This window comes from Atractosteus spatula, chromosome 22 (genome assembly GCF_055471065.1).
Source record: "Atractosteus spatula isolate fAtrSpa1 chromosome 22, fAtrSpa1.hap1, whole genome shotgun sequence".
NCBI classification, from domain to species: Eukaryota; Metazoa; Chordata; class Actinopteri; order Semionotiformes; family Lepisosteidae; genus Atractosteus; species Atractosteus spatula.
The window spans coordinates 3,100,078-3,125,765 of NC_142727.1; the positions used below are offsets into that span (position 1 = coordinate 3,100,078).

The following is a 25,688-nucleotide window of genomic DNA, read 5'->3' on the forward strand; positions in this document are numbered from 1 at the left end:
GAGTTTGGGGGAAAAACAGTTTCCACGTTTGCACAAGTATTTTTGTATATGTATTTTTTTTATCTGAATACAGAAAAACCACACTGCATGGAAACAAAAAAAATAGTTCTTAGGAAATCGATTGATGTATTTTTTAAAGATTTAATCTTACTTATTTTATGAGTTCTGCTGTGCAGTAGGTATGGTAGTGACACAGGCTCGCTTGGAGCTTGGCAATTGTTTTTCTTGTCCTTTTTGTGCACATTGAAAAGGATCCCGTAGTCTTGAGAGAAATCGCACTGTGAGACACCACTCTCTCCCTCTCTGTTCCAGGCAATGCCGCGCGACGGAAACAGCTCGACAGAGGGGGCGCTCACTCTTCCTCACCCCTTCCTCTCCCGCCTGTCCCCCAGCACCGATGTCGGCATTGCTGTCTACCTCTCCCTGACTGGTGAGTGTCCTTCAGCATGACTGTCTTTAAGCACAGTAGCAGTAGTAGTTGCACTAGATTAGACTACAAGACCTTTATGAGTAGTGGCACTAGTAGCACTAACAGAAGCACTAGGACTGGTTGCAGCAGTAATAATAATAATAATAGCTGTAATTCTAATTGTAGCCAGCAGCCATATCACCCCGCAGCTCATGGTAAACCATGGCTGCTGCTGGAAATGGTGTTAGTGGGACCAGCAGGGGGCACTCACCCTGCGGTCTGTGTGGGTCCTAATGCCCCAGTATAGTGACGGGGACATATATAAAAGCTCTCCCGCACAGGTGTCTTCGGACACGACGGCCAACCATCATTTCTAATTGTACTAATACTATTAGGAGTACTGCAATAATTAGTAATACTAGTATCAAGAGTAATAGTAGTAGATCTATTAGCTGTTACAGTATTAGTAGAAATAGCTTCAGATTTACTAAAATTAGCAGCAAGAGAGGCAGTGGCAGTATGACGTCCGGTTATTGGCAAATCTTGTATGTACTGTCCTTGACATACTTTCTACGTAAGGACCTGTATTCTTAATTAGTATTTAATTATTTTAATAGTTAAAGATCTCATACAGCAGGAAAGGTGTATAGTCCCCATTCTGAAGCTGACAGTGGTGGCAGTGGAACACACTGCCATAGAATACTTGAATTACTATAGAAGTACAGTAAAACACCCTTTTTACAGTATGGGCCTGTAGTAATAGGAGATACTTCTTTTACAGTGGAACAGTCTCTTTACAATAGGGGCTACAGTCCCAGTACAATATGATATAAACTATACGGAATTCAGACCTGTACAAAAAGTACTATGATTTAGTTAAGATGCAAAAAAGAGCTGTTCAAAAAGCTGGTAGATCATTCTAGTCAAAGTATGGGTTAATTGAGAAAGACAGTCTTCCTGACTCCACACGTCAATGCACAGCCTGAGGTGGGGAGCACTGATATGAATGACGATTATTATTAGATCAGTCCCAAGTTCTTATTGACATGTGGTAATGCACAGTAAAATGCATACAGAGGGATGTTTCTGTGCCAAAGGCAAACTGAAATAAAGGGCTGTACTGAATTAGTAAATACAAACACACAAGGCATTCACTGCCACCACATGATCTGTCTGGGGCGTGTGTGCTGTCAGTGGCAGTGACAGTGTGTTAATCTCTCTCAGGTGTGCTGTCAGTGGCAGTGACAGTGTGTTAATCTCTCTCAGGTGTGCTGTCAGTGGCAGGTAACGGAGTGGTGTTGACTGTGTTCAGTCGGAAGCGCAGCCACCTCAGGCCACAGGAACTCATGGCCATGAACCTGGCTGTCTGTGACTTTGGATATTCCCTGTTGGGGGCGCCCTTTCTCATCTCTTCCAGGCTAGTGATTTGTTCTTATTTCAATGATTATTTATTACTAAGAAAACCCTGTGCATGAAGAATAACTTCTGTATTACCATATCACTACACATTAACACTAACCGACTGGAAAATGTCTCATATCAGATGGACACTACAGCACAGCGACACTGACTGACTGACTGGACACTACAGCACAGTGACACTGACTGACTGGACACTACAGCACAGCGACACTGACTGACTGACTGGACACTACAGCACAGAGACACTGACTGACTGACTGGACACTACAGCACAGTAGCAGTGGCTGGAAACTACAGCACATATGGTTTGAAACCCCTCAGCCAAATCTTCCAGGATCTGTAGAGATCAGCACATCCCATCTCCTGAGCTGGTCCACTTCCAGCCTGCTTTCTAGCAGACACAGGAGAGCCACAGAAAAAGCCAACTGAGCAGATCTGAGACCAGAGGCCCTTTAATGAGCCTTCAAACCGAACCTGACACAGAACAAAAAGGAAGTGACCTCAGCTATTGCAAACAGACACAGTGTACAATCAATTAGGGGGAAGCAATAAGAAAGACGCAATAGGTTTTCAAGCGACGTCAATCAAGTCACAACATTACACAGAGCAAAACGCCCTCATTACTCTAGTCTGGGAAAAGTGGGGCAGAATACTCCCTGGCTTTAAACACTGATAATGGAACTGAATACCTTCGGTCTTTGATCATTGTCAGGAGATACAAAGCAAATATTTGAAATTCTGAAAAGGTTTCAGTAGGCTCAGCCCAATGCACATCCTGAAAACCCAGAGCATGGAAACACAGGCTATGGGACTCAACAGGAAATTAAAGAGGACTGCATTTAAGACTGAGAAGAGGAACCATATCAGGGTTTCATATCCCAGGGGTCATTGCTCCTGGCTGACTGACTGACACACACCATCATCCCAGTAACACTTGGCCACGTGTGTTCGACCCAGGGGTGTATAAACCTTAGATATAAAAATCAACCTTCAGACCCACAACAGCATCTGTCTAAGCAGAAATCATGCAAACGTGTGTAGTATTTTGATTGTCTGAATATTATCCTTGAATGTGTAGATGGTGTGTCAGTGTGCAGACACCAGTCTGTGTGAGGTCAGTGTGTCAGCACACAGTCACATACAGCGTGTTGTTTTTCTAAGTCAACCCTGAAGTGTTTCTTAAGAGAGAGATTCCAATGAGATGCAGTTCCTCTGGAAGAACAGTAGGGGCGCTTTGCCTCACTGGGCATTCCTTCTCCTTGCTCTCCTCAGCCTGGCCCATAGCTGGATGTGGGGTCATGCCGGGTGCGTGTGGTATGGGGTGCAGGGCTTCGTGTTTGGGATCGGCAGCCTCATCACCACCGCGCTCATCAGTCTGGACCGCTGCCTCAAGATCTGCAGCATCCGCTACGGTACTAACCTCCCTGACTGATTGCACCAGCGCATTGGGCTCACTGTTTGAATGTGCTGATTGACCTCACTGACCTCACTGACACACTGATCTCACTGACTGATCCCACTGGTTTCACTGACTGGCCTCACTGATACATTCATCCTGCTGGCACACTGACCACACGGACTGACCTCATTGTCACACCGACCTCACTGACTGACTGACCTCATTATCATACCAACCTCACTGACTGACCTCACTGGCTGACTGACCTCACTGACTGACTGACCTCACTGACACACTGACCTCACTGACTGACTGACCTCACTGACACACTGACCTCACTGGCTTCACTTACTGACCTCGGTGACACGTTGATCCTACTAACCTCACTGGCACACTAATCTCGCTGACTGGTCGCCCCACATAACATCCTGACCTCACTGACTGACCTCACAACACCTTGGCCGACCGGCTGTGTGTCAATGGCCGCTCGACTGTGTGTCTCACCGACTGTGCACTCATCCCCAGCTGAACGCCTGTGATACCGACGGACACAATAACCCTCCTGTGTGCCCGTCTGCCTGCGGCGGACGATGTGGCACTGCCGGGTCTCTGCCTGACTGTCCCGTCTCTCTCTCAGGCCAGTGGGTAGAGAGCAGGCACATCGGGCTGTTGATTGTGGGTGTGTGGCTCTACACTGTCACCTGGGCCTTGCTGCCAGTGTTCGGGTTTGGCAGTTATGGACCAGAGCCATTTGGAACCAGCTGTACTATAGACTGGTACTGCCTGTCTCCTTTCCTCTGAGTGTGCCTGTCTGCCTCCTCATCTGTGAATCCGTTTTTTCTATTTCTGTATCCACCTCTCCCTTCCAGTACTCTGTGTGCCTGTCTATCTCTCTGTGTCCCTCTCTTCTGTCTCTCTCTCTCTGTGTGTGCACCTTTTTCTCCCTGTTTTTCCATGCTTGGCTGTCTCTTTGACTTTTGCGCAGCCTCTACCCTCCTCTCTCGTCTCTCCCAGGTGGAGGATGCGTTTCTCCCGCACTGACAGGCTGTACGTGGGTCTGATCATGACGCTGTGTTTCGGGCTATCCACCCTCACCATCGCAGGGTCATACCTTGCTATCCTGATACAGGTGAGAGAGAGAGAGATAACAGGGGCGCAGCCTGATGGACAGAGCGTCTCGTATAGAAGCACACCTCTGCTCTAGACACAAGCGCGGAGGCCAGAGAGTGGGGCTGGGATGAGACTCGGGAAGCAATGCCGTGTGTTCTTATCTGTTTTCTCTCCAGGTGCGCCGCTCTGGGCGCTCGTTGGCAGCGATTCCCTCTTCTGCCGTCACTCATTTCAGTAAGGAGATGAGACTGACTAAGGTATGAACGCAGGGAGAGAGCTCTAGACTCTTCTCGTCTAGACACAGTGATACAGCCCAGTCACGGGGCTCTAGACTCTTCTAGTCCCTGTGAACACACTGACACAGCCCAGGCACAGGGCTCTAGACTCTTCTAGTCCCCGTGGACACACTGACACAGCCCATTCACAGGGCTCTAGACTCTTCTAGTCCCCGTGGACACACTGACACAGCCCATTCACAGGGCTCTAGACTCTTCTAGTCCCTGTGGACATGCTGAATCTGTAATGGGACAGATGTCTCAGTTCTGTGGGTCTGTTTGGACCCAGAAGACCTCATCAACCAGGATGTTGGTACCTGTATCCCTTTCCCTTCCTTCTCTGTCTTCTCTTCCAGATCACTGCAGTCATTTGCTCCACCTTCCTCCTGGCCTGGACTCCCTATGTCATTGTGTCCCTTTACTCTGCTCTTGGAGGAATCAAAGGAAGGAGTGAGGGAGAAGGAAGAGGAGCAGCTGGCTCCTCAAACTCCACAGAACAGGCAGAGTCCCTGAGCTGGGAATCCGAGTACGGCAACTGGACATCGGATTCGCGCTGGACAACCAGTCCGAGCTATGGATCTGATGCAGGCCTGAGCTCGCTGCCTCCGGAGGTGTCTGTGATCCCGGCGCTCCTCGCCAAGTCCCACTGTGTGATCAATCCCTTCATCTACCAGGCGATGAGCAAGGAATTCAGGGCCGACGTGTCCGATCTGCTTCTGGGGGGAAGGAGGAGGAGGAAGAGAAGGATCAGGAGCCGAGGGAGAGAGGGAAGGGAGGAGAGCGGATCAGAGAGAGCTGGAGGTGAGGAGTGTTGACACAACCAGAATGAATTGTGAATGTAGTCTGTTTCTCTCTGTCTTTACACTGGACTTAAGCATAATAATAAATAAATAATAATAAAATAAGTAATAACAATTCCTTACACTTATATAGACTTTTCTAGACACTCCACTCAAAGCGCTTTACAGGTAATGGGGATCCCCTCCACCACCACCAGTGTGCAGCATCCACCTGGATGATGCTCCAGTCCTCTCCCCACACACCAGCTCTCAGTGGGGAGGAGAGCAGAGTGGTGAAGCCAGTTCAGAGATGGGGATTATTAGGAGGCCATGACTGGTAAAGGCCAAGGGGAAATTTGGACAGGACACCAGGGTAACACCACTACTCTTTTCGAGAAACACTCTGGGATTTTTAATGACCACAGAGAGTCAGGACGGTGCCTTTTTACAGTCTAGTGTCCCCATCACTTTACTGGGGCATTAGGACCCACACAGAACGCAGGGTGAGCGCCCCCTGCTAGCCTCACTAACTAACTGTTCCAGCAGCAGCCTTTGTTTTTCCCAGGAGGTCTCCCATCCAGGTACTGGTCAGGCTCACACCTGCTGAACTCCAGGGGGCTGCCAGTGGTGATCTGCAGGGTGATATGGCTGCTGGCAAGTTTAGTCAGATCACTAAGGCCAGGCTGTTAGGCACAGAACCTGTCGTTCTTCGGGAGTCTCTCTGCTCCTGGTGTCTTTCTTTCCCCACTCTCAAATTGACTTAAGGAGCTGTATGGGCATTGACGAAGCAGTAACATTTAGCGAGCAGTCATGGCAAGCCCCCTCTGACTCTCTCACAGGGGGAAGACGCGGTAGCCTCAGTCTGTCCTCCAGCCGCAGCTGGGGGTGCGGCACCGACACTGGGTCCTGGGTCACAGACAGGGAGAGGCAGGGAGTGAGCTGGCCGGACCTGGCGAGAGGGGCATCTCTGGACATGGGAGACCTGGACACCCAGCGGAACCTGCAGAGAGGAGGAGAGGAGAAGAGAGGCAGGCCTGGAGGAGGAGGAGGAGGAAGAGGACAGTCTCCTGCTAACAGCATGCTAACGTGCCACGAGGAAAACAGGGTGTGAGAGACAAGAGGCGGAGGGGGGTGGTGAAGAAGGGAAACAGACAAAAAGGAGAGAGAGAGAGAGAGAGAGAGAGGAAGGTAGTAAAGGAGAGGAAGAGGCACTGGGATTGAGAGAAAGAGGAGGAAAGAACAGGGCAGCAAGGGAAGGGGAGCTCCTGCTATGTCATTTGTGTGATGCACCATACCGGGACAAACACACTTTATTATTATTATTGAGAGACAGACTGCTGTCTGTTCCTCAGGCTGGGACAGGAGATCACACACTGTATTATTATTATTATTATTGAGAGACAGGCTCACTGTCTGTTCCTCAGGCTGGGACAGGAGATCACACACTGTATTATTATTATTATTATTATTATTATTATTATTATTATTATTGAGAGACAGGCTTACTGTCTGTTCCTCAGGCTGGGACAGGAGATCACACACTGTATTATTATTATTGAGAGACAGGCTCACTGTCTGTTCCTCAGGCTGGGACAGGAGATCACACACTGTATTATTATTATTGAGAGACAAGCTCACTGTCTGTTCCTCAGGCTGGGACAGGAGATCACACACTGTATTATTATTATTATTATTGAGAGACATGCTCACTGTCTGTTCCTCAGGCTGGGACAGGAGATCACACGCTGTATTATTATTATTGAGAGACAGGCTCACTGTCTGTTCCTCAGGCTGGGACAGGAGATCACACACTGTATTATTATTATTGAGAGACAAGCTCACTGTCTGTTCCTCAGGCTGGGACAGGAGATCACACTCTGTAATGCAACTCTGTTGAGTTTCCTCCCCCCCTCTCCCAGTAGGACTGGAAACCGTTGTGATTCTGGCAGGTGTGGGAATTCTGGGATAAGATTCATTATTTTAGGGAAGCATGTCTGTCTAATCCCAGAGTATTTCTCACAGTGCAGCAGAAAAGCGCCTCTCTGTCTCTGCTTGTCGGCACTGGTAGTGGGAGCACAGTCTGCATTTTCTTGCTCTCTCTCAGCATTTGCGCTTGTCTACAGTATCCTTCTGCCTGCATCTCAGTCTCTGTTTTCTTGCATGCTGGCTATGCTAGCTGACTGATGGACAAGAATGTTCACAATAAACAGAACGATCCTAAACTGTCATTTGTCTTTCAACTGGGTATGATGTAATTCATCCATCCTTTAATTCATCCAGTCCAGAGACTTGGGGGAACCCAGAGCCTAACGGGTGCAAGGCGGGGTACACCCTGCTTGGTCAGGATGCCAGTCCACAGACACAGACTCACACTGGGGTCAATTTTTACCAGAAGCCAATTAACCGACCAGTGTGTCTTTGGCCTCTGGGAGGAAACCGGAGCTCCCGGAGGAAACCTACATGAACACGGGGAGAACATGCAAACTCCACACAGACAGCACCCCAATTCTGGATTTGAACCCAGGGCTGCAAGGTAGCAAGGCTGACCACTCTGCCACCACTTTGCTTCATACACACAACGCCTCCACTCGGCCAGGACTAAAGACCAAATAGATTCAGTTCTTTTTCCTAGTCGGTACAGAAAATTTATTTGACTGTATGAATGTTTCTAGTTACTTTTTTTGGCTAGACTTTAAAAAAAAATGTCTTAGGACTCCTATTCTTAAAGTGACAACAAACGCTTGGGATTTAACGCAAAATTTAATCTATAAACCAGAAGAGCCCAAAGACGAGTCCTGTTCTCCCAGTACTGTCCTTAAACGTTAAAACTACGAATTCATCGGTCGGCACAGTAAAACCTGTGAGCTTGCTGTCCCAAAAACGCATCCCTCAGAAAACCACGCACACGCACTGTACGATAATAAGAGCGAGCGCCGCAGGCTGCATTCCAGTTGTGTTGACTCACTGACGTCAATGGCATGCTACCGTACTGATCAGATAACACGAGCGATAAAAAATAGGGCTATTTCTTTGTCCCGGGACATCGTGGCAGCAAAATAGGCAAAATGTTCCAAACGCAAAACCCACAAGGATGCATCCATTTTCAATAACGGATCAGTCCAGGGTTTTCCAATCGTGGTTCTATGGGTTAGCTGAGCTCCTGACTGAAACGAAGCCTTCACTGAACCAGCAAGCACGTCGCCTGGTTACAACCTTCGCAAGTTTTTTTTTTTTTATCCAGCTCGGAGGGCGGATATTTTAAGTTACTCATGAAATACAATAGTAAAAAGTCAACCTCCTACACGTTTCGGAACTGAGAACGCCTACAGAGTTTAAATTGACCTTATTAGTAGGTGCATTCAGGGTGAGATTATTTGAATGACTGCTCTTTTGGACCCTTTCTACACTGGTAGGGACATGCAGACTCCACATAGAAGGACCTCCGAGTCTGGCATCAGAACCGGGGCTCGGGAGCTGTGTCGCGGAGGAGCTATTTAAAACAACTCGACTTTTTCAAGCGGAGGGGGGTGGCGGCTGGCTGGCTGGCTGAAAGAGGTTGCTTATACTCGTAGACATACGATGGTGAAAAAGCCGCATTCAGCCATTTTTTTTTCAAAACAGACAGCAATCTAGCGAATAACGTTTAGCTGGGCTTCGCATAGTTAGCAGCCAGCTTTAGCGCTCTCGTCGTGTGGCTTGGTTACAAAATACGCTTTTATTCCAGCTGTTAGCGGACTTTGCTTGAAGCTTATTGTGTCTGATTTCATCTCGGCGTCTGCCTGCTCTTCTGAATATTCGGATTTAAAAGCATACATACTAAAAAGAATTATAATTTTCATGCCCGACTTGGAGCGCTTCAAGCTGACCCGTACAATGAATCCTTTATTAAGTGCCAACGTCTTTTTCCTCCAGCAACAGCAACAACAGCTTCAGCAACAGCAGCAGGCGGCCCAGCAGGACTCCTCGGGTCTGCTGCCGGACCCGGCTCATGGCGCAGGCGAGCCGGGCTTTCTCTTGAGCGAGCACCAGGGCTTTGCGGCCGACTCCCTCCCGGGGCTCGATTTGAGCTCCCTGCCGCCCGGGCTCGCCTACTTCCACCTCAACAACCCCCACTACCGGCCCCCGCCTCCTCCCCCGGCCATGGCCCTGCGGAACGACCTGGGCTCCAACATCAGCGTCCTGAAAACGCTCAACCTGCGTTTCCGCTGCTTTCTGGCTAAAGTGCACGAACTGGAGCGGCGGAATAAGATTTTGGAGAAGCAGCTGCAGCAGGCGCTGGAAGCCGGCGGCGGGGGAGGGGGCCTGGGAAACGGGGACGGGAGAAGACCGGAGACCAGGGAGCAAGGCGTCCAGACCGGCTTTGTCGGGCCCATCTCGTTCCGACCCGGCTTGCTCAACTTCCCCAACTCCAACAGTTCGGTCCACCGGGGCCCGAGCCTCTTTACTCCAAGTCTGACCACGGTGCTGACCCTGGAGCCCACGAACAACGGGCCCGCTCTGAGCACGAACCCGGACTCGGACTCGAACTCGAACCCCGATCCGAACTCCAGGTCAACCTGTGCGGCCGACGGGGCCAACGCCAACACCACCACCACCAGCAGCACCGGCACCAGTATAGAGACTAGCTGCGGCGTCAACTCCACCACCAACCCGCCGCCCCGGTTCTTGCCCGGAACAATCTGGTCCTACAACCACACTCGCAAAGTTGGCCCAGGTCTGGAAACCCGGGTCACCGGCCCAGGGGTGTCCTGGGTCCACCCGGACGGAGTCGGGGTTCAAATCGATACTATAACACCCGAGATCCGTGCCCTGTACAACGTGCTGGCTAAAGTGAAGCGAGAGAGGGACGAGTACAAGCGAAGGTTGTTATTATTATTATTTTATTGTTATTGTTTTATTGTTACTGTTTAATTCTCCTCTAGGGGCGTCTTACGGCTCTAGCGACATAGCTGTTGTCCTATCGTGGCCGTGCTATAACGTCCTTAGGTCGATTTTTGCTTAATAATTGACAGGGATCTAATGCGGGTGTGTGATGGTGTCTCTTTCCAGATGACTTCATCTCTACGGGGTAGCTGTGCATAGGACATCTGCCCATGGGTCCATATGGGGTCTCTCCACTTTTTGTGTAGCAGCACACACAGTACATATGTCTTTCAGTAGATCCACAGTGTCCCTTGGCTTAATCAGGGTCACATATCAGCCTCCCGCTGCGCAGCGGTCTGCTCCGCTCCACGTTTTACCAGCTGCGGGGGCTCTTGTAGGAATGCCAACAGCAGGCATTTCAACGCAGGCCTGCTGCTGCTTTAAGTGTGAGTCAGCTGGCACTGTTAAGCAGGCTAGGTGTGTGCCTCTGGGGTTGTGGGGAAGATGTGTTCTTAAATGTGAGGGCGCTAGGGGCCCGGTGAGAGTTTCTGGTCCTGTTCCTGTCTATTCTTGCAGTCGTTACAGAGAAGCTTTGTCATTCCACTAGAAATCCGTGGTGCAAATGTACCTCTGTTGCTTCTAGAGGGAGAGAGTCCGGGCTGCTCCTTTACTGTCACAGGCTGAGCGTGAAACCGGCCAACTGTTTCTGAGCAATTCCAAATGGGAAGATTGGGGATCCGGCAGACCGACAGGGGGACCCCCAACTCTGTGCCCCAAGACTGCCAGCAGCCATGTCACCCTGCAGCTCCCAGCTGGCAGCCTACTGGAGCTCAGTAGGTGTGAGGGCGGTCAGTTACCTTGGTGGGAGACCTCCTGGGAAAGCTGAGGCTGCTGCTGGAAGAGGTGTTAGTGGGACCAGTAGGGGGCGCTCACTCTGCGGTCTGTGTGGGTCCTAATGCCTCAGTATTGTGACGGGGACACTAGACTGTAAAAAGGCGCCGTCCTCTGAATGAGACGTAAAACCGAGGTCCTGACTCTCTGTGGTCATTAAAAATCCCAGGGCGTTTTTCGAAAGAGGAGGGGGGGTGGTGGTGGTGGAGGGGAGTCCCATCACCCGTAGAGCACTTTGAGTGGAGTGTCCAGAAAAGAGCTATATAAGTGGAAGGAAATGATTATCTACTGATTTCTGGCTGAGCTCACCTGCACCTCGTCTAGCTCGCCAATAATGTAAGCACACTCAGTGTAAAGACTGGAGTTGGCTTCGAAGCGGTGTAGAGTTTCGGTGCTCATGGAGTTTATCGCTGAGTGACCCTCACGGGCTCCGAGGGTGCGCTCGCCGACGACCGGTCAAGTCCCAGCAGGTGCCTCCGGCTGTGACCTCGATGGCTGACCGGGGTCCGTAACCTCAGCAGAGCAGCAGGCGCCAGCCTGTCCAGCACTTGCCGAATTAAAGTCCCCTATTGGGAAATCTCAATTCAGAAGTCATATGTCCAGAAGTCTCAGGTAGCCAGTGCGGGGAACTGAGTGCTGAAGTTAAGGTGCAAGAGAGGGGTGTGTGAACTGGCCATCTGTGCTGCGATCTGGACAAGTTCATCAGCTCACACGTTGATCGCGTTGCTATTTCTTGCCATGCCAGTAGCAGCAGCATGAAGAGCATTTAGAAAGTTGCATCAGAGGTGGACAGTCTCCTCATCCAGTTAATTGGTAAGAGGATCTCGCCCAGCCCCTTTCTGGAAATATAGCAGGGTTGTTATAGCATTGGTTCTAAGGATGTAGCTGGGCTGTTTGTTCCAGGAGTGGGGAAAATGAGTTTCCTGATGTCTCCCCTAAATGCAACTCCTTGTAGTTTGAACCCATGATTGTGCTGCAGACCCTGAAGCTGACCTGTGGATCCCCCGTCAGGAGCAGTGTTTGCACCTGGGGAGGTTTCAGCCCTTTTGAGTAGTTTGATTTCCTGTTGTCCTGGCGAGATCCTGGAATGAGTGTGGTCTTGTCCCTCCCTCCCTCCTGCGCCTCTTCCGGGTTTTGGTTCTGGCGGGACCCCTCCAGCCCGCAGGACGAGGTTCAGGCGCCAGAGGAATTGAGAGACTTATTGAGACGCCAGGGTGCGAAGGGTGAGGCTGTACTGGTGGACCTCTCGGGGTTCAGATGGACCCAGAGTGGCACCAGAAGCAGTTTGTGGGGTGTGGGCAACCTGGATCCTGGGGGAGTCCGCAGGTGTCCGCAGGGTTTCACTCCACCTCGGCTCTTAACGACCTCATTGAGCTCGGTAGCGGCTTAATTGGGCACTACAGTAATAGCTTCTCCCAGCATTTGAGGGCACTGAAGAGAGCTTCTATTCAGAGCCCTAGAAAACCCCACTGGCACACCCCTGCAGCAGACCCACTCAAGATCCTGGGCTGGCATCTCAGATGGGACGCTGTTGTTCCCTGGAGGGCGTCGCTTTAAACCAGTGAAGGTACTTGGCTACCTGACTCTGTCATTTGCCAGGTTGGCACTGTAAAGGATCTGAGCAGGGCCGGATCTTGGTGTGCGTAGGCCCTGGGCCCTTTCACTCCCAAATGTGCAGAAAGAGGGGTGAACGCCACTTGAATGATGTTGATTGGCATGATGCACTTTAAACTCTTCTAACCACGTGAGTGATGGAGAGAGTCGAGCGCCCATCACTTTGATCCTTCTAGTTTCTAGAACAGCCGCTAGAGAGCATAAGCTTATTGATTTGGAGCAGCTAGAGTCGATCGCAAGCGTTTTGTTTCAGCTTGTTTTCTTTATTAGTCACTATTGTTTCCCTCCTTCGTTGGCCCTAAAAATGTCATAGGCCCTCGGCCCTGTGCCTGCAGTGCCTCATGGGGAAATCCGGCACTGGATCAGAGTGAAGTCACCTGGTTGCCCAGAGGATTAGCGCAGAAGGACAAGAGCGTACCAGCTTGCATGGTGTGCAGTTCAGTCCAGATTGTGACAGGTTCGGACCTGTATTGCAGTGCTTGTGTTATAAATGTGGAGGAGCTGTCAACGAGTACAAATGGTATAGCCAGTCAGCAGGCAACACTTGGCACAATGATGGTGTAGGAGATGGATCTAAAGCTATATCTAAAGCCTTGTAACAAAGCAGAGAGAGGGAGAAAACCAACAGATCGAGCTCTAATTTTGAATGCTGTGCTCGCTGTACTGCCAGGCTCACCAGTTATTCCTACAGTCATAGTTATTCCCAAGTCAGCTCTCGTAATACATATTGTCTGTGCAGTGGTTGGAGTTTCCATGGAGAGAGAAGCTCATCTCCCCGGTCCTGTTGAGCACCTGGAGGCAAAGAGGCCTCCTGATTGACGTTTTTACAGGATTCAGAAACATGAATCCGGTTGGCAGCTCTAACAAAAAAGGGTTTCTGCCAGCGAGGGCATGGTGGGTAGCCTGCTGGGACACGTTCGGAGTGAATTTTGTGTATAAGAGAAAACCTACTTCTTTTTTTTTTGCTCATAATGTGCACATCAAGCCAGGAATAAATAACCAGGCCAAGCCCCATTGCAAAGTCCAAGGAATGTTAAAATGGGTGCGCATCTGAGTCAGGCTCCTCATGATGTGAGCTGCGGCCGAGCGTCCGACTTTCAAAAAAGGCAGTGTTTGAGGCGGCTCTGTTTTGTGCTCAGTGTTGTGTCCCAGCTTCGCCCCCGGTGTGAATCAGCTCTTGTTTCTTCCAGGGAACTCCCAATCCAGGGCACAATCTCCATGCTTTTCCCTCTGCTTTTGTCTCCTGCCCTCTCTCCTTTCTTCTTTATCTGTCTTTAACTAGCTCTGATCGCTCTCTCTTTTTGCCCTCTGTCCTGCTCTCTGTGTCTTATCCCTCTCGGGTATGTTTACGCCCTTTCTCTTTCAGTCTTGCTCATTCCATCTTTCTCTGCTCCTGCTCCAGCCTGCAGTCCTCTCCCCCTCTGTCGCCCGGCCCCTCCCCTCTCCCTGCAATGCAGTATGTGGAGCTGATACACAAATCTCTCCTCCTCTCCTGCTCCCTTTCCTGCTCTCCATGGTCTTGAGGCCAGCGGAACAATATTTCCCCCCTGGCCTCCAAGCTCGTTAACGGGGTGATTTTTTTTTTGCAATTTTCCTACTAGACATGTGTTTTCTCTTATTCCCGGCGTCACGGAATCCATAATTATAGACGGCCCTGATTTATTTTTACCAGCGCGCTTTAAAAGAGGCAGCCGCTCCAGAATTAGCTCACAAAAGACGCCGGTGGCTAAGCAGAAAGCAGCTTCGGATTTCTCCAGCAGGTTTTGCTCGGCTTGTTTTCATGTGGGTGACCTGCGAACAGTCAACATTTTGTTGAAAGCACATCCAGCGCACTGATTAAATACTGGAGTCGACACTGCATTGAGATCCGGAGAGAAAGGCCCAGTGTAAAATACTGAAGGCTGTAATTTCGGCAGCTTTTTCTGAAAGCCGCGTTGACGAGCCACATCTTCATGCCACTCGGTGGAAGATAGATTAAACTAGTTCTGCTCCAAGTGAAGTGGGCATCTCCACCCACTGTGGTGGGGTAGTTCTTTTGCAGGAATAGTCAGCAGCTATCATGGCCGTATCCCAACACACACACACACAGTTTTGTGCCCTTCACGTGCGTGTTGCTGCCCAGGTCTGCTGGAGCTTAGGGTGCCCCATTTCTAATCTGTATTTCACAAGGGTGCCCATGAGCACCCCCCAATGCGCCCTATCCGCATCAGGGGAGCCTTCGCTGAAGACGATTGCCCCCCCCAAGATTTCACTAGGCTGCGTTAGAGTCATACGTATTCTAGGTGCAAAGTGTTGACAGAAGCTACTATTACATTACCCCCAATTTGATTGATGGACATTTGTTTACCTCTTGTAGCTTTCGTACATGGTAAGACGAAGAATTTCCAAGTTTACCTTATTTACTTTGCCCGCTTTGAATCAACGTGAATGCACACGTTATGTTCCTCGTGCTGTCATTTTTGTGCGGTGACAGACAAGATCAAATGGATTTTAAGAGTGCAAAGACTTGAATAAACAGGCAGCGCTATCGCCAAGTTTTCTTTCCCTAGTTCACTCTGCCCGGTTTGAGTCGAGGCTGCACGACATGCCCGCACACCGCGCGTCGCAGCTTTTTTTTGCGCAGGGACTGACGAGACGACGCTCGATTTCATCCATCTGCGAGCGGAGGATGGAAAAATCATTTCGAAAAAAATAAAATGGCTGCCGCTGTGCATTTAGCCACTGGAAAAGAAGCAGCGACCACGGAAAGCATTTAGACCGTGAGCCATCACCCCAGCGAGTGGTGTCATGCTAGGGTGTCCCATTACTCTTTTTATGACAGTGCATCTTGAATGCTGACGCGCGTGTAAGTCCACACCTGCTCGACATCACAGGAGTGTATGGAGGAAGGGTGTAGAGCATAGGGTGACAATTGGGACACCAGTCCTCTTCCAGGAAATGTGGGCTGCTGGTCTGTCTGGGGTGGTGATGGCGGTTCCTGATACTGGAATAGTCAGCAGCTTCACTGTTGACAAGGAGATGTCCTGTTCCAAAACTGGAGGGCTTCTTTAGATAGATAGATACTTTATTGATCCCGTGAGGGAAATTGCAGTGCAACAGCAGCTTTACACAGACAACACAGCCACAGTGTAACGAATGATACAATAATAATAGTACAATACATACAATACAATCAGTACAGTGAGGGGTGCACTAAATGAGTTTGACTTTACTTTCTGGAGGGAGGAGTATTTTTCTCTCCAATGAGCCACAAAGTCATCCTTTGTGGAATTGTGGGGAAAAAAAAACATTTCTCTCATCAGTCCTATTTAGACTCCCAACACTGGGCATGTCTGAGTACCTTAACCCTCCACTGACGATTGGGAAGCAATGGGCTTCTGTCTGTCTTGTTCCGGGTGCTGTGCTTGTGAGCTGCTGGGCCATTAACGGGCTGTTTCTCTGTTCAGGTGGGAAGAGGAATACACAGTGAGGATGGAGATGCAGGAGAGAGTCAATGAGCTACAGGAGGTAATTTCTTTTTTTGCTCTAGTATTTGGTTATGGTTTTGTTACTCTGGTAGCTAAACAAAAGTATACATATATGGGAAGTAAATATGCAGAAGCCACCTCTTACACCAAATAACTTGGTTGTGCCCATGTTATTTGGTGTAAGTAGTGGGATTTGTTGTATATTTATCTAAAGAAACAACCCTTGTTGTTACTGACTTAGTGACCATACAAGGGAGATTAAACCAGATTGAAAACTGTCCAAAACGCATGCATTTCTCTTGTTTTTCAGGGTCATCTTGTACTTCCTTTGCACATGATTTCAAATATTATGTAGACCTCCGACCGTGCAAAAGCAAAATAACTTTCAAACATCTTGAATGTAATGTAATGACAACTGCCTAAATTCTTAACTGCTCGATGAAGTGTAATCTCTTAGTTCCCAAATAGTCTCTGTTTTTTTTTGTGTGCTCCCTTTAATTTTTGTCAAATAAGAGGGTCTTGCCGTTATCATGCATAGTTTGTGTGGGACCTATACAGTACGTAACCTGGTTTGAATTTTCTTCTGCCTTTGCCTTTTTTGCTGTGATGCCAGTTCTGTGATGGTAGCAGAGAGAATGGTTGGTGATGTTATTATGACCTGATGCTTGTGTGCTAGTGACATTCTGATGTCATTAGTGCAGTGGTGGTGTCATTATGGTATGATAATAGTATCGTAGTGTGATGCTGTTGAGATCTACACTTGCTGTCCTGCTGTAATACTCATGACTCGTGTTACAGTCTGCATGACAGTGTGTCTTACAGAACAGTTACTGTTGGCTTTATCCTACCCTGGTTACTGTGCATTAGAGTTGGGAAGGGAAGGTTAATCCAGTGTTCTGATTGCAGAATTCCTGTTTATTGTTGTGTTTATAGCCTTGAGACCGATATTACTAAGTTGTTAGTTATTTCAAAATTTTATCCCTGCCTTATTAACATACATATTGTAATTTTTTTAGTTCAAAGGTGTTATATTCCTTTGTTTTTGTGTAATTGCATTGTTTATGGCCGTGTTGTTCAGTGTGCATTACAATGTGTATAGCCGTCAGGTCTGTTCCAATGTCACAGTGTGATTGGCGTGTTGTCCCGTGTTTTGGGTCTGTTCTTGTGTCACAGTGTGATTGGCGTGTTGTCCCGTGTTGTCGTGTTAATTGGCGTGTTTCCTGTGTTTTACCTGTGCTACTGCAGGACCTCCAGGAGAGCGAGGCGTGTCAGGACGAGCTGGCCCTCCGTGTTCAGCAGCTGAAGGCTGAGCTGGTCGTCTTCAAGGGGCTGATGAGCAACGTGAGACACCTTTCTCCACTCTCATCTGCCTCTCTGTGTTTCGGACGCTGTATCTGTCTCTCTGAAGTCCTTTATGGGCCTGGCGGCCTATAGCTGTCAAAGGAATTGCACCTACACAGGACATTCAGCTCTACATTCCATGCAAAGATCATGAATGTTTTTTGTAACACGCAAGTTCAATTAAAAAAAATTAAATGCAGAATGTCAGATGTTTAAAAAGTAGTTAAGGGAAGCCTGAAAAGGAATCACTCTGGTGGAGAAGAAATGGTGGAAATACACACTTGTGGTTCATGAATTCATGCTCAGGTTCGGCACCAACGTGAAGTGAGAATCCTGTTTCTTTTAGGCATCACCTTCACTTTGAGATGTTATGCCATATTTCCGGTGTACCAGAGGGGCGTGCTTATGAGTTGTGAAATTGGGGCGGCTGGGATCAGGCGCTGTCCTGCTGCCAGTTAGTGCTGCGAGTTGCAGGGTCAGCTGGCTGAGGGTCTCTTCCCTGGGCTGAGCGCTTGTTCGGTGGTCCAGGTTTTGAAAAGGCGCGGGACTGACGAGACCCCCAACTCATTCCCACACTCCTGTTGAAAGCCGTGCCCCATTTAGGAGCCCCCTTCATTCTGTGCTTGTTTTCTGCCTGCGTGTATCCTAATACACAGACAGCTTGTGGTTGTTTTTGTGCCACGTGGAACTGGAAACGTCTGAAAAACAGTGGATGAAGCTTGCAGCTTGTCTGCCTTTGGTTTGGTGGTTTTGGGTGGGTAGATTTGTCTTCCTTGGGCGTGTCGGATGCGATCGGACATGTGCGGCGGTCCGGAAGGAATGCCAGTATCCAGGTGCCGCGGGATAATTTTCCGCCTGCTTGGATGGGATATCCTGCTAGTCCCAGGGTTTGAACCTGAAACGGATCTCGGGGAGAATGATCGTGCAAGACCAAGAATGGTCATCTCGTTTCTGTCTCTTGTCTGTCACAATCTCTAGTCTTGGCGATTGCTCAGACCAGACACAGGAGTGATCTGCCTATGCACGTCTCTCTCTCTCTCGTTTCCCTGTCCCTCTGGGTCTCTGGCCACAGATGGGTGTTTTCTCCCTATGTGCAGTGCTACCCTTTTGCAACTGTCCTGTCACTGTCTCCGTACTCCTTTAATTCCTCTCCCCTCGCCCCTCCCCCTATGTGTGTCTCTGCAGAATCTCTCGGAGCTGGACAGCAAGATCCAGGAGAAAGCCATGAAGGTGGACATGGACATCTGCCGGCGGATCGATATCACGGCCCGGCTGTGCGACGTCGCCCAGCAGAGGAACTGCGAGGACATGATCAAGATCTTCCAGGTGCGGTTTTTGTGTGCCTGTCTCTGGGGCTACGCTGGTAAGCCCATCAGCAGCCCTGCGTGACCTAGAGGGAGTCTGAACAGGTGCGAATTCACTCAAAACCCAGCGTGCAACATCCCAGAGTTGGAAAGAGTAATCGGAAATGTTGCTACTGCCCCTAGTGGCTTGCAGGGGGAAAATTGGTTTATTTTAATAACGTTCTAAGCAGTTTATAAGAATTGTCGTTACATTTTGTCCTCTCCCCGTCTCTCTTCCCGCCCCAGGTCTCCACCCCCCCGTCGACTGTTAACCGCCGCCCCAGAAGGCAGGCCCCCGCCCCCACCACCGCCGAGATGGACGAGCCAGTCAGCTTATCCGAGAGCGAGGTGGGCGGGGCCAAGGACGATGAGTACGGCACCTCCTCGGCCAATCAGATTAACGAGGAAATGCAGCGGATGCTGAACCAGCTGTGAGTTTGCTGGATTGGTCAAAACAAGAAAACTACGTGTCCCAGGAAGCCCAGCCTTCGATTGTGGGTTATGTAGTTTCCGGTCAACATGTAGACTTTCTGAGCCCCTTACATAACATTTGGCTGTAGACATAGGAGCAAATCAGTGCATCCATGTCCTATGGGCAAGAGTACTCCAGTCCCTCACTTGAGATTCTTTGACAAATGGCTGTGCCCTTTGTGGTGCAGTCTCTGCCTCTAAAGGAGGGAGTGTGTAGTCAGGATGGCTCTGACAGTGTGTGTATTAACCCATCACTCTCTCTCTCTCTCACTGTGAAGGAGGGAGTGTGAGTTTGAGGATGACTGCGACAGCCTGGCCTGGGAGGAGACAGAGGAGACCCTCCTGCTGTGGGAAGATTTTCCTGGTTACACCCTGGGGACCGAGACACAGGGGGAGGTACTGCCCGTCTGAGTGTCCACCTGTCAGCCCTGCCGCCCGTCTCTGGCTGCGCCTGAGCGATACCGATTTTCAGTCCCTCAGTCTGCGTCCAGTGATCCTGTAAAGTCTGCAGTGTGTGACTCTCACTTCATCTCTAAGCAGGAGGAGTGTCTGGAAAAGGTGATTAAGGACACGGAGTCTCTCTTCAAGTCCAGAGAGAGGGAGTATCAGGAGACCATTGACCAGATAGAGGTGAGATACGCTCTGGGACTACTGGGCGCTGCAGTCTGTTAACGCTGGTAGCATTTTCCTACTTACACACGCGTAAAAGTGATATGGAAGGGTAGGGGAGGGATGTACTGTAGTAAACTACATTGCCCACAGTGCTGATTGCGCCAGGTGTTCATGGGAAGTGTAGTCCTTATCCCTCTTGGCTCTCCGTCTCTCCCAGCTGGAGTTGGCCAATGCCAAGAGCGACATGAACAGACACCTGCATGAGTACATGGAGATGTGCAGCATGAAAAGAGGCCTGGATGTCCAAATGGAGACCTGCCGTCGGCTCATCACGCAGTCTGGGGACAGGTGAGCTTGCTGGCTGGCAGTGTGGATAAGCGTACCCTTCTGTCTGTTAACATACTGATGGAGAATGTTGGCTGAATTTTGTGCGTTTGCAAATAATGGGCACCAGACAGATCATGTTTTTTTCAGCCTTTTGCAGTGTGCTGTTGTATGCACTACCTCGGCTGCTCAGACTATTAATCCCCCTCCTCCCTTCTCTCTCCGTTTCTCAGAAAGTCTCCCTCCCTTGTGTCCGTGGCCAGTGAGGAGAGCGAGGACTCGGAGAGAGAGAAGAGGAGAGCCCCCCCTCCTGGAGATGGGAGCCTATAGGGGCTGTTATGCCCAAAACTCATCTCATTAGCCATAATTAAAAGTTCATCTCGATAGGAGAGGAGAATGTGATGTGTGTCTAAAGAGACCAAGTGTAACACTTAGCTGTCTGAGTATAGAGAAATTAATACAGACCCTAACATAGACCCTAGAGATACACCTAATAGATTAACACAGACTTTAAAATAGACCCTAGAGAGACACCTTATGTAGAGATTAACACAAATCCAGACAGACTTGAAGCAGTGATTGACAAAGACTCAAGACACACATAGGAATTAATATGTATCTTTGTGGGTATAACTGATCATGGCTTCTCAAAGAATCTGTACATACAATTCTCAAAGGAACAAAGTCTAGCTTGTCCAAATAATCAGTTTTAATTGAACATTTCAGAACTGGGTGAGCTATAATGCAGTAGAATGTGGGAGAACAGTTTGTTAATGCATTTGCTTCCACTTGTACATTGTAAATATTATCTACAGGCCTTTCTGTCCTTTGGCATTAAGGCACTAGCTTATATCCCTCTGCTCTGTTCTGTGTTCTCTCTCACTGTATTACTCCATCTCTGTGTCTGTGATCACCTGTTAAACACACTATCAGGACAGGAGACAGTGTGAGAAAGGAGATCACAGATAATCCCTCAGTAATAAACGCACACAGCAGGACAGGAGACACAGTGAGAGGAGAGGAGATCACAGAGAATCCTTCAGTAAAAAACCCACACAACTGGACAGGAGACGCAGTAAGAGGAGTTCCCAGAGAATCCTTCAGTAATGCATACAATGGGACAGGAGACACAGTGAGAGAAGATAACAGAATCCCCAAGCAATAAACACAACAGAACAGCAAAGGCAATGAGTGTACTGTAGGTATTTAAAATTGGTTTATCTAATTGGTTCATCTGCATTTTGTAAAACATACCTCAATCATAGAGAGATTAACGCAAATTTTGATAACTTTGCAATACCTGAAAAAAAAAACTGTGGTTACTATATACAGTCAATTCTGGCATAATCTTATGGTTTTTCCTTTATGTTTGAACCATTTAAAGATGGTTTAAAGCTGTACAAATAAGGTACATCTTGTATTTATATTAGCTGGGGCCTGTTTGCGGATCATGCAGGGCCCTACGCAGATGCTCACACAGAATGTGAGCACATGAACTTTCAGGGTGGGGAGCAGTTGTAGAAAAGTGGTCAATGTCGCTGTGCATGGATGGCTTATTTTGTTTTGGCAGCACAGTAGGTGCTGCGATCTCCTTCCACACGATTTACAGACTTCTGTCATTTAGGTGTTCTCTGTAATGCTGCTCACAGGCTTTTATAAGATAATGTGGTGCTGCTATCTACTTATACCCAGTGCGCAGGCTTTTAGAATGGAATATGGTGTAGGGGTACTATTTAAATGTTGTTTAAAGGCTTTTAGAGATCTGGTGTATTTCCGTGCAAAGATCAAGATGTTTTTGTTTGCAGTCGCTGCCACCTCGTGGGCATTCCTGGCATTGCACGTGTATTTAAAATGGAGCACAGATGGGAGACTCTGATCCAGGGCTTCCTTCGAGTGGAGTCTCCCATCGGTGCGAAAATCAGTTTGGGGGTTGAAGGAGACAGTCGATCTCTTCCATGGTTCGCTGCAAGTACATCCCGATGATTGTTTGTCTGACCATGGCAATACTTGAATTTTTTTTTTTAATAATGTGTATATGTGTATAAATATGTATAAATATTTCTCTCCCTATGTAATGTAAAGTAACGGGTACAGGGAGAGAGAGCTCCGTAGCTTATTTACAAGCTTCCAAAAGGAATAGGCGTTTCTTTGTTAAAGTGTGAGGCTCGGATATTACCACGACGCTCCGACGGACGGACCGACAAGGCTAGGGAGACGGAGAAGGGACTTTGTTGGGGGTAAAGTGCAAGGAGTCGGACAGGCGCTGGCCGACGGAGTCCGCGAGAGGAATCCGGGCTGGGAGGGATGGACCGACGGCCGTATCCAGAGGGCGAGAGGCTGGCACGGAGGAGACAGTCTGCGACGAGACTGCTGGACTCTATCGATTAAGGCCGAGGCACTGATGGGGAGGAATAGACACTGAGGGAGTGGAGGCAGGCACTGCCAGTGTGGGGGAGTGAAGGAGTGAGACGCTGGCAGAGACACGGATTCCAACACGGAGCTGGACTGGCAAGGCCGATCAACAACTACAACTTGTTAGCTACAACTACAACTACAACTACCCAGGCGCTGACAATTTAGCAAAACGCGTACAACAAAAACAATATTGCTCGTTTTACGACGTCGGGGCCGAATCTTGGGGTGCGTAGGCCCTGGGCCCTTTCGCTCCGCAGTGTGCAAAACGAGGGGTGAACGCCACTTGAATGACTTCGATTGACATGATGCACTTCAAACTATTCGAATGCTGAACCACGTGATACTTCTAGTTCCTAGAACAGCCACTCGATGGCGGACGACTATCGATTTGGAGCGGCTAGAGTCGATCGCAGGCGTGTTGTTTCACAGGCCCTACGCACTGTGCCTGCAGTGCCTCATGGGAAATCCGGCACTGTACAACGTAAACCAAATGACTAATATTCTGTGTCTGTGTCTCAGGTTGTGACAGGAGATTACACACTGGGCTGTAGCTCCGTTGAGTTTCCTCCCCCGGTAAGGTTAGAAGCTGTTCTGATTCGGGAAGATGTGGCAGTTCTGGGATTGGATCTGTGATGTTAGGGAAAATATATATTTTTTTCGAATCCAGGATTCCATCTGCTTCTCCCGGGCAGAGAGAAAAGTCAGACACGCTGAGGGAGTGAGAATAAGACTGACAGATTGACAAAGACCGACAGTAACTGACAGCGAGACAGTCTTCTTATTCAGTAAGAGACAATGGACTCGTCTAGGACATTATATATAAACATCTTGCTTAAAAAAAAAAGCTTAATGCTCATATTTTTCAAAGCTATGCTTGTACAGAATGCTGTTTGAGAAGCTGCACAAAACAATATGTAGGTTTATGATAAAACAGTATTAATCCTCATAGCCGCGTATGATAGTTACAGTTATGTAGAAACTGAGTAGATAAGTTTGTGATTCAGAGAATGAGAGAGATTCTCATAAGGATATTAAGCCATTGAACATGTCTGGTCTGTTTACCATAGGAGTCTTCAGCCTGTGTCCCAGAGAGCCGTAATCTTCCAGCTCTAGGTGTCACAAGGTTCTACAGATTTCCAGATCTGTCAGTGTGGTAACTTGTACAGTTAAGGGAACTCTGGTGTTTGGTGTGAAGATCTTGGGAAACCAGGGTATCCGCTTCAGCAATGTGCTTGGGTGACCTGCTCCATACTCCCATCACTCTTTGCGTAAATCTGTACACAAGGTGCCTGTGCACCTGAGCTGTAAACCCTCTGCAGCTCTGCTGGCTTCCCATGCCTGGAGCAGTTAACCCAAGTTAGGAACTCGGAAGGTGGAACTTGGACCCAGCCTGTAGCTCCTCCAGGGATGGAGCCCCACTGCTCAAGATGCAGAGCTGGCTTTTTGATTGTTAAAAGAGGGGTTTTGGAGTGTGGAGCAGGGGGGTGGGGCAGACCTGGTCATGGAGGGAGATCATGTCTGCGGGTTGCCCTTGCAACTCGGCCATTATGCTCCGAGTTGGCTCGTTGTGGGCTTAACTGGCTCCTCCAATTTAACGGCCCCTCCCAGCTCTCTCTCTCTCTTCGCTGCTGGAGCGTGGAGCTTGGAGAGCCTACCGACAGCACGCCCCCCCCCCCCCCCTCCAGGACCGGGCACGGCACAGCCCGGGAGGAACTTTTGGCTGCTACCATACGGCGCGGGTTCTTCTACCGCGTGTTAACTGGAACCAAAATAGTTGTTTTTTTTAAATTTCAGGCACCGACAATGCACCCACGGAGAACATGTGTACTGTACTTTGAAGTGTATGGCAATGGACAGCTGAACGGCCGGCTTTATAAAAAAACCAAAACATTAAACATTACTGTAAGAATTATAGTGTGTGACTTAATTTTCTTAGCAGTAAGACCTCGTGCTGGTGGAATGTTCACAGAAATGACCAATATCTGCGGCAGGCGAATATTTGCTATCCTGGGCCTCACGTTCTGTTGAATCAGCAGCATGCAGCAACCTACCTTTGTACCATTGAATACATATTGGGTTGCACACCTAATCTAAATCAAACTGAGGTTTGCCTCTCAGCATTGCCTCTTCCAGCACATTACCCAACATTACCAGTGCTGATACTGCGCAGCAGGGTGGAGCACCTTATTGGGGTTCAGCATTTGTAACTGGAAGGTTGTGGGTTCAAATCCCAGGTGAGAGGCACTTTTGGTACTCTTGGGTGAGGTACTTCAGACAAATCGCTCCAGTAAAACCACCCGGCTGTTAGAATTGGGTACAGATGACAAGTTGCGTTGCTGGGCTTTAGACCAGAGATGTGGGTCACCGGGGATCCGCATCGCCGGCTTCCTGCACGTGTTCAAGCAGGGATCCTCAGTCCTGCTCAGAGGGGCGGCCAGAGTGTTTGCAGGGGGACTTGTAACGAACCAGAATCGGCTCATGCCGGACAGTTCCCTGGGCTTCAAGAGCTGGTGCTTTAAGGAGACCCTAGAAAATCTGCACGTGGACACAACTGACCCTCCAGGATGAGCATTCCCCAAAGCTAACCAGGCTTAAGGAGTTGGGGGGGGGGGGGGGGTTGGATTGACCAGAGTACCAGCCGTCAACCTGGTTGGACAAGAGCGACCCGCCGGACCCCTGCAGCCTTGCCTTGAGTGGCATCTCAGGATGTCACATTCCCAACAATCGGGATAGGTGATCCTACCCGGATAAACAATGGGTGGTTCCAAAATGACTGTGTATCATAATGGAGAAAATACCACCGAATCAGATCTAGAACAACAGAGTTAGATCGGTGTGCTGGGCTTTTTCAGTGATCCATAGGGGTTGCTTTCCACTGATTTAGAATAACTGGCTCTCGATTGCAAGCAGTTGTCATGGGTAATGAGTGAAAGGGGTATTTAGACCAACTTGC

General features: G+C 49.1%; 2 protein-coding genes across 4 annotated transcripts; both read left to right on the plus strand.

Annotated features, from left to right (window-relative positions):
• Window positions 1-315: 315 nt before the first annotated feature.
• On the plus strand, window positions 316-6,505 carry opn9 (opsin 9). The gene is made up of 8 exons (XM_088939956.1): window positions 316-430; window positions 1,676-1,826; window positions 3,104-3,243; window positions 3,868-4,006; window positions 4,245-4,359; window positions 4,517-4,597; window positions 4,972-5,416; window positions 6,234-6,505. The coding sequence occupies exons 1-8, from the start codon at window positions 316-318 to the stop codon at window positions 6,503-6,505; spliced, it is 1,458 nt and encodes a 485-aa protein (XP_088796082.1).
• A 2,504-nt stretch (window positions 6,506-9,009) lies between these two features.
• iffo1b (intermediate filament family orphan 1b) lies at window positions 9,010-24,636 on the plus strand. Of its 3 annotated transcripts, none has more exons than XM_088939953.1 (9): window positions 9,010-10,256; window positions 16,209-16,269; window positions 17,475-17,570; window positions 18,756-18,896; window positions 19,160-19,344; window positions 19,663-19,780; window positions 19,922-20,014; window positions 20,214-20,344; window positions 20,554-24,636. In XM_088939953.1, the coding sequence occupies exons 1-9, from the start codon at window positions 9,232-9,234 to the stop codon at window positions 20,648-20,650; spliced, it is 1,947 nt and encodes a 648-aa protein (XP_088796079.1). In that variant the 5' UTR covers window positions 9,010-9,231; the 3' UTR covers window positions 20,651-24,636. The 3 variants fall into 3 exon arrangements, with proteins under 3 accessions (XP_088796079.1, XP_088796080.1, XP_088796081.1); XM_088939954.1 differs by having other exon boundaries at window positions 19,925-20,014; XM_088939955.1 differs by lacking the exon at window positions 17,475-17,570.
• The last annotated feature ends 1,052 nt before the right edge of the window (window positions 24,637-25,688 follow it).